Source organism: Pristiophorus japonicus, chromosome 11 (assembly GCF_044704955.1).
Source record: "Pristiophorus japonicus isolate sPriJap1 chromosome 11, sPriJap1.hap1, whole genome shotgun sequence".
NCBI classification, from domain to species: Eukaryota; Metazoa; Chordata; class Chondrichthyes; family Pristiophoridae; genus Pristiophorus; species Pristiophorus japonicus.
This window is the reverse complement of record NC_091987.1, coordinates 35,811,723-35,828,671: the sequence shown is the minus strand read 5'-3', so window position 1 is coordinate 35,828,671 and position 16,949 is coordinate 35,811,723. Positions and strand designations below refer to the sequence as shown.

At 43.6% G+C, this 16,949-nt stretch overlaps 1 protein-coding gene across 12 annotated transcripts in view; it reads right to left on the bottom strand.

Moving 5' to 3' along the window:
- Positions 1-16,949, bottom strand: part of dmd (dystrophin) — a 2,299,423-nt gene that overhangs the window by 1,990,346 nt on the left and 292,128 nt on the right. The window contains exon 1 of one of the 12 annotated variants that reach the window (XM_070893341.1): positions 1,219-1,484. The exons of the other annotated variants lie outside the window; for them this stretch is intronic. Coding sequence (XP_070749442.1) covers positions 1,219-1,285 — 67 coding nt within the window. The 5' untranslated portion in view covers positions 1,286-1,484. Of the gene's footprint in view, positions 1-1,218; positions 1,485-16,949 lie in introns of those variants that run through there. 12 annotated transcript variants of the gene reach the window in all.

The window sequence follows — 16,949 nt, the reverse complement described above, 5'->3', positions numbered from 1 at the left end:
CAGAGTGTGACAGACAAAAGATATCTGTCTATTAGTGCAGTGCTCACAAATGTTTTTATGAAATATTATGGCCCTGTGACATTTGTCAAACTCTGGAGTTTACTTGCTGAAGGTGACATCTGATTGTCAGTCGCATAAAAGGTAAGCAGCTATGAGGGAAGTCCCATTCTCCACTGGGGCAAGTTAATATCCAAAAATATGATACTGAAATATTCTTTAGGCTCAATGTATATTTACAGGAAATTCTAAATTAATCACAATGTGGAAAAGGAAACATTTCTTTAAGTAGGCATAATACCCACACTCACCAGGACAAAGGCTCTGTGCTGGAGAGTTCTTCATCAGTTTTAAATCCTGGAGCAGCCAAGAAAAAACTGCTGTGAAACTCAGTTAAAACTGTTGGCCCCAGGAGAAAATGCAACATACATTGCAGCATTAATTTTTGCAAGCTGATTTTATGGTTGGCGATATATAGCACAGGCAGGACAGACCAAATGTCCTTCTTCAAAACTGCAAATTCTGTATTTCTATGATGTTACTGAATCACTTAACAAGTACTTGGCACACAAAGAGGGTAATGTGTTCCACAGGTCCCCGACAACACAACCCCTTTAAATCAGCACGGAACCATACCTCCTCTGTGTCGACAAGTGCAAAAGTCTTTGCACCGTTTGGCTTACATGCTGACATTGCAGCAGCTTCATCAGGAAAGGATTCGAGTTGGTCTGAAGCTCTGTTAAAGCTGCTTTCATGCCTCAGTAATATCTAAATCAAATGCCTCTCAATTTTGTTCAGTGAAATCCAAAAAAGCAGCACATCTGCAGCACAGCTTTATGTTTCCAACACTCTGGAATTTACTGTGGAATCTGTTGAAATTAGGAATTCCTGCATTTTTAATGATGCCAACTTTGCTCATTAACTAAAGAGGTTAAGCTACAATCATTCTCTAAACACTTAATTAGCACTAGCTGAATCGACATTACATAACTACAACACAATCAGAAATGCATAAACCTCAGCTTACTTATGTTTCAGTCATTTAACAATGTTCTAATTTAATGTAACACTCTGAAGGAGGCAAAGTACAACCACAGTTTACAGCAACACATTCGTCATTAAAATGGTGCTATTTTCATTAACATGTAAATGTGCAAAATCACAGTTGAAGCAAGAGAATATGCAGTAAGGACAAGTGTTTATACAGTGGTTTAAACTTACAGTCGTCTTCAGGTTCTTCACACCAAAACATTGCCGACGATTGTAGTTTACAAGACACAAATGCCATCAAGTATTCAAACAACTCCAAAATTAATGCTCTTGAATGATTGTCTTTTCACTCTATAATCCAAACATGAGAGATCCACTACCATTCCCTCAGCTGATATACATTTATCAAAAAAGTTAACTGTCCTTGAAAGAAGACCTCTGCAGGAGAGCAATGATCGGGCTTTCCAGCATGTTGCTCGAGTCACTGATGTCGGCACTGTTGAGGCCCCAAGATGTTTCGAATTCCAGACCCTGCGCAGAAGCAACAAACACCCTGCCCAAAAGTACAGCTACCAACATTACAACTTCCTATGAACAGTACATATAAGGATCTGCTCTTGTAGTGGCCTGAATAATAGCTTCAAACAGTGTAGGGCAGCTGTCCCTGTAGTTTTAGCAACAATTAATGTACCCTCCAACAGAGAAACTCTTGGCTTTTAACATTATAACAAGTATTCCAGTTACAAGTGATTCCACACTGTCTGAGACTGCTACTCACTCTTTACATCATATTTATACTTTTTAGAAATAATTGAGTTTTTCGCATTGTCCAGATGTAATCTTTATTAGGGGGTAGAAATTGCCTTCCGCCCGAAACAGGGCGCACCAACTTTTTAAAAGTTTTTCTCTGCCCCAGTCCAATTCAGCACTTTGTTTTTTATTTCTCTGTGGTGCAATGTTCCGATCGGGTGAGGGACGGAAGTGCACTTGCAGCAGGTCTGCCACCCCGACCAGTCATCAGCACCGTGCTGACGCGTCACAAGGTCTCTCCCCTTCAGTTAAAGGGGAGGGCCACTGCAGTGGCGCCCACTGGGTGGGTTTCGGCCGGGCTAGCAGCCTGGTACCCAAGAGGAGGTGCCGGGCTGCCTTTTGGTGGCCTGGCCGAACCCGGGGGCATAATTGTCGGGCCGATCTGGCAGTTGGCTGACAAAAAAAAACATGGCGGCTGCGGTAGTGCGCCTCCCCTTTAAGGGTGGCTGTGCCGCCATTTCACAGAGAGTGTACCCACAGCAAAGGGGCACCGGCCAGTGGCGGGGGCGCTCCTGCGGGGCAATTTTGAGTAAGGGGCAATTCCACGAGGGGGTCCCTGCCAGACGGTAAAGGGTTGGCGCGTGCACACTGTGGAGGGAAAATGGGCAGAGCGGTCACGGACACTGCTCTGCTCCTGAGGACGGGCAATTTCTAAAATGGTGGCCCCTCCCCAGAGAGTCGGCAGCCATTCCCCGCCGCCCCGTGGCTGCCACTTTCCGGCGGTCAGAGGCCTTATCGGAAGGGGAAATTTCGGCCCCTAGATGTTCTACTACAAATGTGTTGTTCGCAATTGAAAATAAATTCTTAATTGTTGAGACAGACACTTTTGCCTTATTGAAAAGAAACTGAAAGAGGGTACAGTATTTAAAATAAACTAAAAGAGACGAAACATTATGAACTGTTTTTCTGTTCCAATTGTCTCAGGTTTGGGTTATTCAAAAACAAACTATTCAAGATAGCAAAGTAATTTTCAAACTTTTATGTGTGGAGTACCACCTTGCAAAATATTGACAGACTCTGAGGTGCCCCCAACATGCACCCCAACAGAAATAACATGCGGCAAAGTCAATAAGTACAGGATAGAAAATTGTATCTCAAGAATTCTGTATTTTGACGACATTGTGGATTCCCAGAGGTCCTAATTTGGAAAACTACAGAAAAGTATACCTCAGCTGCCATGCTCACAGCTTGATCTGATGTCACACTTATCACATACAACGCTAAACCTAAAAGCAATGCTTTAGTTGGGCCCCTTCAGCTGTAGCAACCCATAGTAACTTCCGCAATACCACTTCCTGTGATTTACATTGCAGTTAATTGCTGAGAATATGCTTATTTATAAGGATTGTTTGAGGTTAGGATGGCATGTGATGCAGTGGTGTACTGGGAGAAAGGCACTTCCTCTCAGCGGAGATAGAAAATTAGTGGCAAATAATGGATATTTTTAGAGAAATGAGTGTCCACTAAATTAGTCTGCAATGGAATAAAAAAAGCGTAGAGATGAATCCTACAGCCTAATGAAGAAAAACAAACAATTCCACATCGACCTACTTTAGATATTCATCCATTCATAGTCTCTAAACACATTATAAATGGATATATTCCTTCTTATTAGAAATGTTAATGATGCTGGACTCGGATAGTCAACTCTGGAGATTTTCTTAAATAAGCTTACTGAGCAGCTGGGTTTTAAAAGATCCTGTGATGGTTCACTGGATTTCCTACGTACTTAAACTTATAGCAAACCCTGTTAAATACTTTGACAAGAATAGGGCACTTTGCCAACACTCTTAAAAAAAATTAATATTCAGCAGCCAGAAGTGAGGCTTTGTGTGTGTGCAAGCAAGCACATGCAGAGCTCTGTCCTAGTAGAGTGATATAATCCACATCCAGGGGCTTCACACTCTATAGTTTCCCATCTCAGACCAGCCTACAAGGCAAACCATTCTCCCCAACTTAAGTGAAGTTTAAAAAGGCAGAATAAAGTACAAAACAAAGGGGCTGAAAGAACTATTACCGCCTCTGGTGGTAACGGGGCAGAAAGGAGTTACCAGTCAGGGTGGAGTGGCCGACAATTGTGACATTCCCCTCGTCCATTTTTCTGTTGGAGAAGGTAACCGCCCCGCCCGTGATCCTACCCCATCGGCTACGCGCCGATCCCTTACCACCCGGCTGCAACCCCTTTCTGCCCCGCGAGGGAAATTGCCCCATGGGAGTGGTGCAGGAAGCTGCCAGTGGCTGGGCGTTGCATCCGCCCTTAAAGGGGAGGGCTCTCCGCCGCGGCCACCATTTTATTTCAATTGTCGGCCGAATCTGAAGTCGGCCTGACAATGGCGATCACGGGTTCGACCAGGCTGCCAACAGGCAGCCCGGCACCCCCTCCTGGGTGCCAGACCGCTGGCCCAGCCAAAGCCCTCCCTGGTGGCCCTGTGGGCACCACTAAAGTGGCTGCAGAGCTCGCAGCAGCCCTCCCCTTTAACTGAAGTGGAGGGTCATTGCGACGCATCAGCGCGACATGGCACGTCTGCGTTGCGCTGATGACACCGCCCACCTTCCGACCCGCTCCCAATGCACTTCCACCCACTGCAGCCCGAAACACCGCCCTGATGGAATCACTCAAAAAAAGAGGGCAAAATCACACTAATCATTGCCCCATCGATTGGGGCGGTAAATCAACAATTAAATCGGTAAGTGCGGCCCATTTGGGGCGGAGGACAATTTAGCCCCCTTTGTCTTTTTATTTTACAGGTACAACTAAAGAATGGCAATTCTCCATTACACTCCATCAACAAAGATGAGCACTATACAAAGAAATCAAGTGCTGTTGGTGCTTGGTGCCACACACTTTTGTCCAACTCTCACAAATGAAGGGGTAAAATATAATATGCTGTCATGAATGGAAGAGAAATGAAGGAGGAATTTAAACCATCAAGTTGGTTACGGGGAGCGGGCGGGTAAGTGGAGCTGAGTCCACGGCCAGATCAGCCATGATCTTGTTGAATGGTGGAGCAAGCTCGAGGGGCTAGATGGCCTACTCCTGTTCCTAATTCTTATGTTCTTATGATTCCATGCTGCATTAAGCTACAATGTTAATTAGCATCAGTCCATATGGGAATTTAAAAACTTCTATAGTTTAGGCACACTGTATGCTTTCCCATGACCAGTCCATCACTAACCACTGCATGTGATCAAAAGCTTGTAGCTGCTGCAATCCATTTTTCCATGAAGCTAGCAGTCAAAAATAGCAACTTTTGATACTAGGTGATGCGAGTGTAGAAAGAATGTTCCACTTTTTCAAAGGGCTAGATTTTGTGGGGGGTCAGCGGGCGCGATCGGTGTCGGATCGGGTGGGAAAGTGTTTTTTTCCCGAGCGATCGGGACCCCGCTGTGAACTCACCACAACGCGCCTTTACCAAATGTCGGGTTTGTCAGTGCTGAGCAGACACAACACGCAGCAACGGGGGAGGCAATTAAAATCATTAGTGGCTTGTTTATTTTTTTTCCCCAGCTTTTTTGATTCGACAGGTCGCCCATCGGTTTCTTGCTGTGCCTAGACATTGTCTGTGAAGCTGAGGTGGGAGTTCAATGGCCTTTGAATAAGCTGAAGAGTTGACAGTTTCAAATGTCAAGACAAAGCTCCCAGATGATTGAGATATGTTCCCTTTTCTACTCGGTTCTATAAACTACATTTCCACTACAGATTCAGGATTCTGCAAGTCTTTATACAAGTCTCCATCCAGTCTGATCGCGTTAGCTCTCCCACCATTGATAGATCACTTCTGCCATCTCAACTTCACTTGCAATTTATTCTATCAACATGGGTGCCCTTGAAACTCTCACCTTGGTCCTCAGAATCCCACCAAGATCAGCCCCAACACCAGCATCACCAACAACATCAACCTTCTCCGCAATCAACTGATGCTGCAAAGGACACAGGGCATCAACATCCGAGCACATTGCTGCCCGGGAGGCCAGGGATGGCTGCCACATGATGTGCCAGCTTGGCACTACCCCACACCAACACCATAAAGCATCCCTGCAATGCCCAAGCCATTCCTTTCTCACTCCTCCCCATTGCGGGGGGTACCGTTATGTCGCATCATTCACTGTAACTCACTAAAGCCACTTCCAATGTGAACACAAATCTGTCCAACAATGCAAAGTGTTGAAAATAAAGGTTTCAATGTTTGACAGCACATTAACAGAAACTTTACATGAACATTGCACAACACCCAAATGCCTACCCTTGTGTGTTGTTAGTTGGTATGATTGCACTAGGATGATGATGAGTGTGAGGGTTGGCTAGTGAGATGGGGATGTGATAATGTAAATAGAGAAGGATGGGTAGAGGTGCAAGGTAAGTTGGTGTCAGGATGTGCAAGAGTAGGGTAGAGAAGGCAGAGTGATGGGGGTGTAATGAGAGGCATATCAGGATGACGTTGAGTGTGGCTTTGCAGTAACATTTTGTGATCTAGAGAGATCATTGAAAGGTTTGTGTCACTGCAGCCTGGTCCTTCTGATCACATCCCTGCTTGTGATCTCCTGTGCAATGTGCAACCATACTGCTTTACTTTCCTGGGGAGGACTCTTCTGCCCATTGGAAGGGAAGAGAACCTCCCTGCCTGCTGTGACTCCCTCCATAAGCATATGGAGGAAGTCATGGGACAGCCTGGGTGCAGCCCTGCACCTTTGTGCAGTGCTTCTCAGTGTTTGCAGCACCTCAATGCTGTAGAACACTGACAGCACAAATGTCAAAATAAAGTTGGCCATGGTCCCTTTAAGGAAACCGGCAGATGACATGTCATCAAATGACATCACTTCCCACAGGCCCACTTCCTCTAATTGACCAGGAAACGCGCTGGGATCTCAGAAAATTCCTTTCGAACGCTGGGATGGAGACAGCAGCAGAGTTGGGACCCGTCACCAACATCACCCACTACTCACTGCTGAGGTTCGTAAAATCTCAGCCAAAATCTCAGAAAAAATTTTGCCATAATTTTAAATATCCAGGAAATGTTATTTAAAGTCCATGGCACCACCTGAATAGTTACATCAGCAACATTTCAGCCGTTGAGTACAACTTCCAATATTTCAGAGCTTGTGGACAATATTGTCGCCGGAAATTTCCTCCATTGGTGCATTCCAGAAATTAGACCCGAAAATGCACCCCTTCCATCAATATCAAGTTCCATACATTGTTCCTGAGAATCTCATTCGAATAAGTCCGAACGTAGAAATGGACAGAAATCACCATGAACAACTGGGGCCTAAGGAAACCACAGAACTCACACAATGGCCTGAAGTTTCCACATGATTTCTGCCCAAATAACAGCTTAATCTGAGCAAAATCAAATCAAATAACACAAAAATCGCTGAATTTTAAGCGTATGTGATTTGCACCCAAAACTAGTTTATGCTCAAAGATCCGTGATCTTTTACACTAGTTCAACAGTCCATTCGCCTGAATAATTCCTCGCCCAGAAAACTGGCCACATCCGCAGATCGGAAAGGAGAGTTTCTGCCGATTGCGTTTGTTAGGTGTGGCGGGGGCGGGGGGGGGGGGGGGGGGGGGCGTTCATTATACTGTGCCCAGAATCGCAGGTGGATAGGTACCTTTGCTCACATGAATCCAGCAGTAATCAGCTGACTGTAGTGACCAGCAGTCAGTTGAAGTCATTGGCCCAGGTCTGTTCTGCTGCTGCAGCAATTACTGTAGTTCAAAAATTAAGATCAAGAGCATTAAATCAGTATATTTTGAGAGATTTAAATCACTTACTGTACTGTGTAAAGTTTTAAAAGTCTGCAAGTCAGAGAGAAAAGTACTGCGTACCTTGTGATCGCCAGCCTCACACTGAAGGGGAATTTATTTCTCCTACCCAAACTCGTGACCTCTACCACCTAGAAGGACAAGAGCAGCAGACGCATGGGAACACCGTCACCTGCAAGTCACACACCATCCTGGACTTGGAAATATATCGTCCTTCCTTCATCGTCGCTGGGTCAAAATGCTGGAAGTGCCTCTCTAATAGCAATGCGGGAGAACTGTTCGCCACAAGGACTGCAGCGGTTCAAGGCAGCGGCTCGCCACCACCATCTCAAGAGCAATTAGGGATGGGCAATAAATGCTGGTCTTGTCAGTGACGCCCACATCCCAGGAATGAATGAAAAAACAATACAACAGCACCCTAGCACTTTGAGGCCCCATTAGACCTGTTCCGGTCAAAAATGTTTGATTACGCAGCTTGATGTCACTGATTTAAGACAGAATTTACAATCGGGCTTATGTTAATGATGTGTGTGCAATGTAACTTCACCTCTGCAAAACTAGCGCAGTGTCCAGTGAATTCTGGGGGCATTTGCTGATTGCACCCTGGTGGAAACTCCAGACCCATATATTCCTTCTTCAAGTGTGAAAATTAAAGTTTCAACCCATTTACTTCGGCACCTCAGGCATGGCAGGGTAGATGTTCCAATTTGGACGCAATCGGGACATTGCAGAAAAGAACGTAATCGTTTCTTTTTGTTCTTTTCATTAAGTTATTACATGATGCATTTAAGAGTGGTAACCTGGTGCAGTTTTATTAATACAGGTGAAAATGGGTGTACCACGACAAATAAGCATTCTCAGTAAGTGTGCCCAGTCCTTCATCTGTGAGTTACCTGATTTAAAATCACTGAAAATGACTTAAAAACTGTACTGAACCATTTAACAGTTTCATTGGTGTACACTGTTCAGTTTATTAGTAAATTAAATATTTTTTGAAATGAAAAAATCTTTTAAAAAGTGCCTTCCAGTGCCTGTGTGCCTACGAAAATTAATGCAATTTGAAGAGCCATCCTGAACCAGCGCAATCGACGGAATCTTGCAATTCCAACTGAGGGCATGGCCAGTTGTGTAAGCGGGGCTTGATTCAGGAGAACTGAATCTTGAACCAGCGTAAAAGATCGCAGAAAGCACAAGCACTAGTGGGTGTAATTCACGTTTAAAATTCACAGATTTTTTGTGCTGATTCAGCCGATTCTGCACAGATTGTGCGGATATTACTGGTGGAAACCTACTTAAACTCTTTCCTAGCGTGTTTAAGAACCTGCAATTAGTGAAGCTTTTCATTTTTAGTATGACTTATACGAGTGCTATCACAATACACTAAAAGTAACAGAAAATACAGAGCAGGGATCAGTTAGGATGCATATATTTTTTTAAACATTCAAAAAAAATTTCAATAATACACCAGAAAAATCACATTATACACCGCATACTGTGCACAGTATAATTTATACCATATCTTGCATGTTATGTACTATACATTATATAGTAAAAGACATATATGGGCTAGATTTTCGGCATCTCCGTTTTTGGGGCAAAAACGGAGGCAGGGCGGGAAAATTACCGCCCAATTAACGTTAGCGGTTTATTGCTCAACTTTCGTTATTTGGCCTCTCTGCCAGGGGCGCACTGCAAAGGGAGGCGTTGAACTATTTTCGCCGTGCAAAAACGAGATCCTTGCCAACTTTAGTACGGGGCCGGGAGCGCTCCGAGAGAGGCCTTTGGAAGGCAAAAAGAAAATGCAAAAAAAATTCAAAAAACATTGGCAACACCCTTACCTCACAAATCGATGCAAAAATATAAAAAAATAAAGAATGTACTTTTTTTCAGTTTTCAACACACCACCGCCAGCAGGGTTGCACCGCTGCGTTTTCCCTGGCGGTCATCGCGGGGCACGTTTCGGGGCATACGGGTTGAGTGAGACTCGAAACATGCAACGGTGCCTCAATGCGAGCCGTTGCATACCCGGCGCAGGTCTCCACAGCGGTGCTTCTAAGCGCTGCCGCAAACACCAACCCGAGTATCGCGACCGGGGTGAAAAACAGCTGATCGCCCCGTTTTTCGCCGCGGAGGATCAAAACCCAGCGAAAACCGGGCCGCAAACCACTCAAAAATCCATTATCAGTTCTAAACATTAAGCTGATCACCGTTGACCACTTAACATGGTTCTCCTGCGACTAACTGAGCCAGATGGATTAGGAAGATCCCAGATTTAGAAACATAGAAACATAGGAAATAGGTGCAAGAGTAGGCTATTCGGCCCTTCGAGCCTGCACCGCCATTCAATAAGATCATGGCTGATCATTCCCTCAGTACCCCTTTCCTGCTTTCTCTCCATACCCCTTGATCCCCTTAGCCGTAAGGGCCATATCTAACTCCCTCTTGAATATATCCAATGAACTGGCATCAACAACTCTCTGCAACAGGGAATTCCACAGGTTAACAACTCTGAGTGAAGAAGTTCTCCTCATCTCAGTCCTAAATGGCCTACCCCTTATCCTAAGACTATATCCCCTGGTTCTGGACTTCCCCATCATCGGGAACATTCTTCATGCATCTAACCTATCCAGTCCCGTCAGAATCTTATACGTTTCTATGAGAGCCCCTCTCATCCTTCTAAACTCCAGTGAATAAAGGCCCATTTTTATTGCCAGTAATAAATTAGCAGATAGCCACCTGTGCAGCAACTACAATTGGCCCTAGTACCTCTGGTTTATGGAGGAAGTAAAAAAGCATCTGGAGTTCTCCTCCTCATAACTATCCATCAACCTCGCTGAGCTGAACGTTCAATTAATGGGCACTTGGTAAGTTACTATGATAGTTGAGATTTGAATCTGATAAACCCTTTCCCTCATATACATATCCATTAATGCTGAAAGGAACATTTGCTACTGATGACAATTTGTTAGTTTTCAACAGGTTATTTTTTGTGATCTACCTCCTATCTTGTATTTACAAATGAATAAAATAAAATTGAATGCTAGTTCACAGCATCTCAGTAGAGAAATCTACTAAGTATAGCTTAAGTTAGCTAACTTAAAATAGTGTTGAGGTTATTATTTCTAAAACAGATTCATTTGAAAAATATTTCATGGTGTACCAAACCTTTACTGATATTGAGAGATCTTCCTTAATAAATTTCTGTTTGTCTTGATATTCTCAATATGACTTATTGACATTTGTAACATTATTCTTTCACTTTAAAATATATAATTTCTTATCCCAATTAAGACCCCCAAATATGGAATTATTTGATTACTAATAAAATAAATATTCTGATTGAGTAATCCAAATGTTAAAAATAATATTATAAATAATACATTTGCATTGAGAACACCATGAGCCAAGTGTCACCTTTCAGAACAGGTAGAGCCTTTTTAAAAGATCTCTTCCCGAAATGGGACTGAAGACTCGCCCAGCCATTAAGACGTGAAATTACATTTCGATTTCTTAATTGGTAAAAACACTTTTTGAACTTCATTTCAGAGCATAGCTCATGATTTCATTTGACAGACCCCGTTAAGAATATAAGTAGTTAGATATGAACCCAGGAATAATAACACTGGTAGCAGGGAATGCTCAAGACCATTTTACAGGACATTATCATGTTTGTCCAAAGACTGCAGAGGCCATAAGGAATAGTCAACATGGATTTAGAAATGACTGGTTGTAACCACTAATGTACTAGAACTCTTTGAGGGGACTAAATTGATTGATAAGAACTGTGCTGAAAATAGAATTCTCATCTTATATAAAATGCTGATAACTAAGATCTATCATGCAATCCAAACACTTTATTGGAAACTGAAATGGTTCCTCCAGGACATTCGTCTGACTCACAACCGGAGAATGCTCTTTGGTCTATGGGATCTATTACTTACATTGCTCTTAATCGGGTGGGGCAAACAAAATTGTGATTGCCAATTCTGACAAGTGTTAAAATAAGCAGGCTGTTACATGGGGAAGCAAATTGAAAACTGTAACCCCAATGTTTTCAAAGATGTGAAAACTGTAAACTTCTTCAAAGATATTGCTTGAACTTTAATAAAGGTGAAAAATATTTATTTCAACCAACAATATCCTAATGCTCTTAGTTTCTATTCATTCTTGTCATTTTACCTTTATAAGAGTTCCATAAGTAACACTTGGCCACTTATTCCCAGAGAACATCTTTCGAAGACTCTGCAGGAAGAGGCAAGGCGAGAAGTAAACGCAACAATCAACTCAGTTGTATGAAGTGTAAATTATTGTACTGTACAACGTGAGTTTTATTTTTTGTTTCTGATAATCATTTTATTTCCAAATAAATCTGGACTGTAGTTTCCCATGGCGATATTTGCCTCTTCTGAATTGACAGGTGATGCAGCAGCTAATTTATGTTCTTTGCCAAGCATAACGCGATCAGGGTCGACTGTTCGATCTCAGCTATGCTAACCCAGTGGAGTAAAAGCAGCATGTTTCAGTTTGTAAGAGACGCATAATCTGCTTATGGAAACTGTTATCAAGCCAATAGCATGGGAAGAGATTTTGGAGAAAGGCTGAACAATAAAGTTCCTCCTTTATTTTGAATTTTCAGAAGGTATTTGATAAAGCTCTTCATGTGGAGGCTTACGAAGAAGGCTAAGACTCATGGGATTAATCATGAATTGGCCAGTTGGTTTGAAAACTGGCTTAGCAATAGAAAGCAGAATTTGCTCATGAACAGAAACTATTGGAGTTCCATAGGTGTCTGTTCTGAGTTCCCTGCTCTTTACACTGTATGCAAATGTTGGGTTCCCATGAAAGGTACATAATCTGACTTCAATAATATGGAGAATACTTTAGGATATTCTAGTTCATAGCAAACCAAAAGGCACACGATGAACAAAATGGAGATTGGCAACATTCAAAGGGTTCCAGCCCAATTAAGAAGATGCGCCAGTGAATTTTACCTTGGAGATAAATTTAACGTATAAAACATGATGAAACAGGACGAATAATGAAAAATGTCAGTTAGCATAGGCAGAAAAAAGATTTGGATGTGATTATTGATCACTCACTGAATTTATATAATGCTCTTCACAACCTCGGAACATCCCAAAGGGCTTTGTAGCCAATTATGTACTTTTGAAGTGTAGCCACGATTTATATGAAATAACTTAATACAGTAGCAGTGTGGTAAACTCGATCTGAGACCAATATTACCCTAGGCACAGAATCATGTGTTCGTATTTTGAATTAGAACAGCTCAAGTCACTGTTGTGTAAATGCTGGTGGTGGGGAATAGAATAGCAGAAGGAGAAAGTACCTGGAACCATTTCACCAGCATGAATCTCACAAATAGTTTTAAAAAATGTAGGTTCCAGATGACATTAAGCTATTAAGGCTTGCAATTTATGCAAAATATCAGTAGAAAACATCTGTCAAACCAGAAGAACTGACAGAAACTTTGCGGGTAATTTTAATTCGCAGAAGCAGGTGGATTTGGGTCAGGAGGAGAGTTAAAATTCAAACTCAAACCCAACTCGCCTTTTCTGGTTCGAATGGAGGTGGAACAGGGGCAGATGACCAACCTGCTCTCAGGAGGTGGTACCTCATTTGAATATTTTAATGAGGCTACGTGCCCAAGATTCTTTTTCTCTGTTCCAGGTTTTAACACTGGCCAGCAGAACTTCCCGAGCCTTGGAAAACTGGGCACCTGAAGGGAGGTGAGAACTGCTGGATGGAACACAGCTTGTGGGCAGAGGAGTTGCCTCGTTGACCTCCCCAGTGGTTGGAATTCCCCCGCGATCTGATGCCCTCTGGATGTCCTCCATGGCCATTCAATGCTCTCCTGCCCACACTCCATGTCCTTCACCGGCTCCCCTGAGATCTTCTCCTCTCCTCCCCCAATCTCTCGAGCCCCCCCCATCCCATCGACGAGCCCTAATACCCAATGTCTCCGGCACCCACATCGATATCCCTCTACCGACCCTCAATCTACTTTCATCTACATATAGATTGGGCTAACCAAACTGGTAGCAATACGGTGGAGGAGGATTTCCTGGAGTGTGCAAGGGATGGTTTTCGAGACCAATATGTCGAGGAACCAACTAGAAAGCTGGCCATCCTAGAATGTTGTGTAATGAGAGAGGATTAATTAGCAATCTTGTTGTGCAAGGCCCCTTGGGAAAGAGTGACCATAATATGGTAGAATTCTTCATTAAGATGGAGAGTGACTCAGTTAATTCAGAGACTAGGGTCCTGAACTTAAAGAAAGGTAACTTCGATGGTATGAGATGTGAATTGGCTAGGATAGACTGGCGGATGATACTTAAAGGGTTGACAGTGGATAGGCAATGGCAGACATTTAAAGATCACATGGATGAACTTCAATAATTATACATCCCTGTCTGGCATGAAAATAAAACGGGGAAGGTGGCTCAACCATGGCTAACAAGGGAAATTAGGGATAGTGTTAAATCCAAGGAAGTGGCATATAAATTGGAGAGTAAATGCAGCAAACCTGAGGACTGGGAGAAATTTAGAATTCAGCAGAGGAGGACAAAGGGTTTAATTAGGAGGTGAAAAATAGAGTATGAGAGAAAGCTTGCACAGAACATAAAAACTGACTGCAAAAGCTTCTATAGATATGTGAAGAGAAAAAGATTAGGTCCCTTGCAGTCAGAATCAAGTGAATTTATAAATGAGGAATAAAGAGATGGCAGACCAGTTGAACAAATACTTTGGTTCTGTCTTCACTAAGGAAGACACAAATAACCTTCTGGAAATACTAGGGGACCGAGGGTCTAGCGAGAAGAAGGAACTGAAGGAAATCCTTATTAATCAGGAAATTGTGTTAGGGAAATTGATGGGATGGAAGGCCGATAAATCCCCCGGGCCTGATACTTTGCAAGTCAGAATACTTAAGGAAGTGGCTTAGAAATAGTGGATGCATTCGTGGTCATTTTCCAACATTCTATAGACTCTGGATCAGTTCCTGTGGATTGGAGGGTAACTAATGTAACACCACTTTTTAAAAAAGGAGAGAGAAAATGGAATTATAGACAGGTTAGCCTGACATCGGTAGTGGAGAAAATGTTGGAATCAATTATTAAGGATGAAATAGCAGCGCATTTGGAAAGCAGTGACAGGATCGGTCCAAGTCAGCATGGATTTATGAAAGGGAAATCATGCTTGACAAATCTTCTCGAATTTTTTTGAGGATGTAACTAGCAGAGTGGACATGGGAGAACCAGTGGATGTGGTGTATTTGGAGTTTCAAAAGGCTTTTGACAAGGTCCCACACAAGATATTACTGTGCAAAATTAAAGCACATGCGGTATTGGGGGCAATGTATTGACATGGATAGAGAACTGGTTGGCAGACAGGAAGCAAAGAGTCGAAATAAACGGGTCCTTTTCAGAATGGCAGGCAGTGACTAGTGGGGTACCACAAGGTTCAATGCTGGGACCCCAGCTATTTACAATATACATTAATGATTTAGACGAAGGAATTGAATGTAATATCTCCAAGTTTGCAGATGATACTAAGCTGGGTGGCAGTGTGAGCTGTGAGGAGGATGCTAAGAGGCTGCAGGGTGACTTGGACAGGTTAGGTGAGTGGGCAAATGCATGGCAGATGCAGTATAATGTAGATAAATGTGAGGTTATTTTCTTTGGTGGCAAAAACAGGAAGGCAAAATATTATCTGAATGGTGACAGATCAGGAAAAGGGGAGGTGCATCGAGACCTGGATGTCATGGTACATCAGTCATTGAAAGTTGGCATGAAGGTGGCAAATGGCACGTTGGCCTTCATAGCGAGAAGATTTGAGTATAGGAGCAGGGAAGTCTTACTGCAGTTGTACAGGGCCTTGGTGAGGCCACACCTTGAATATTGTGTACAGTTTTGGTCTCCTAATCTGAGGAAGGACATAGAAACATAGAAATATAGAAAATAGGTGCAGAGCTAGGCCATTTGGCCCTTTGAGTCGTGGTGCGTTGGTGAGAGGCTCGGGAGGTGCATGGAGAGGCCTCTAAAAAGGCCCAGCGTCAGAGAGTCGTCGGGAGTCATGGTGCGTCGCCGAGAGACTCTGGAGGTGCGTGGAGAGGCGCGCTTGTGCAGCTGCAGGGAGAAGGCAAAAAAGTAGAAAGAAATCGAAAAGTGACGTCACAGCCAAGGGAGTAAGTGATTGGCTGTAGATTGGTGAGTAGCTTTTCTTTTTCTTTCTTTATCATTAAGTAACATTTAGCATTGTTGTTGCCAACTTAAGTGTATCTAAGAGTTAAGTCATGTCAGGAGAGCTCGGACACGCGATATGCTCCTCCTGTACTATGTGGGAAGTCAAGGACGCTTCCGGTGTCCCTGACGACTACGTGTGCGGGAAGTGTATTCACCTCCAGCTCCTGACGAACCGCAGGAGCTGCGGGTGGATTCACTCTGGAGCATGCACGATGCTGACAATGACGTAAATAGCACGTTTAGCAAGTTGGTCACACCGCAGGTAAAGGGTACTCAGCCAGATAGTAAATGGGTGACCAGCAGGAAGAGCAGTATAAGGAAGGTCATCCCCCTGCAAAACAGATACACCACTTTGGGTACTGTTGAGGGGGATAACTCATCAGGGGAGGGCAGCAGCAGCCACGTTCATGGCACCATGGGTGGCTCTGCTGCACAGGAGGGCAGGAAAAATAGTGGGAGAGCAATAGTGATAGAGGATTCGATTGTAAGGGGAATAGATAGGCGTTTCTGCGGCTGCAACCGAGACTCCAGGATGGTATGTTGCCTCCCTGGTGCAAGGGTCAAGGATGTCTCGGAGTGGGTGCAGGACATTCTGAAAAGGGAGGGTGAACAGCCAGTTGTCGTGGTACACATAGGTACCAACGATATAGTTACAAAACTGGATGAGGTCTTACGAGACGAATTTAGGGAGCTAGGAGTTAAAAAGACAAGCCTGAAGGCTCTGTGCCTCAATGCGAGGAGTATTCGGAATAAGGTGAACGAATTAACTGCGCAGATAGCAGTTAATGGATACGATGTAATTGGCATCACAGAGACATGGCTCCAGGGAGACCAAGGCTGGGAACTCAACATCCAGGGGTATTCAACATTTAGGAAGGATAGACAGAGAGGAAAAGGAGGCGGGGTGGCGTTGCTGGTCAAAGAAGAAATTAATGCAATAGTAAGGAAGGACATTAGCTTGGATGATGTGGAATCTGTATGGGTGGAGCTGCGGAATACCAAAGGGCAGAAAATGCTGGTGGGAGTTGTGTACAGGCCACCAAACAGTAGTTGTGAGGTTGGGGAAAGCATAAAACAAGAAATAAGGGATGTGTGCAATAAAGGTACAGCAGTTATCATGGGCG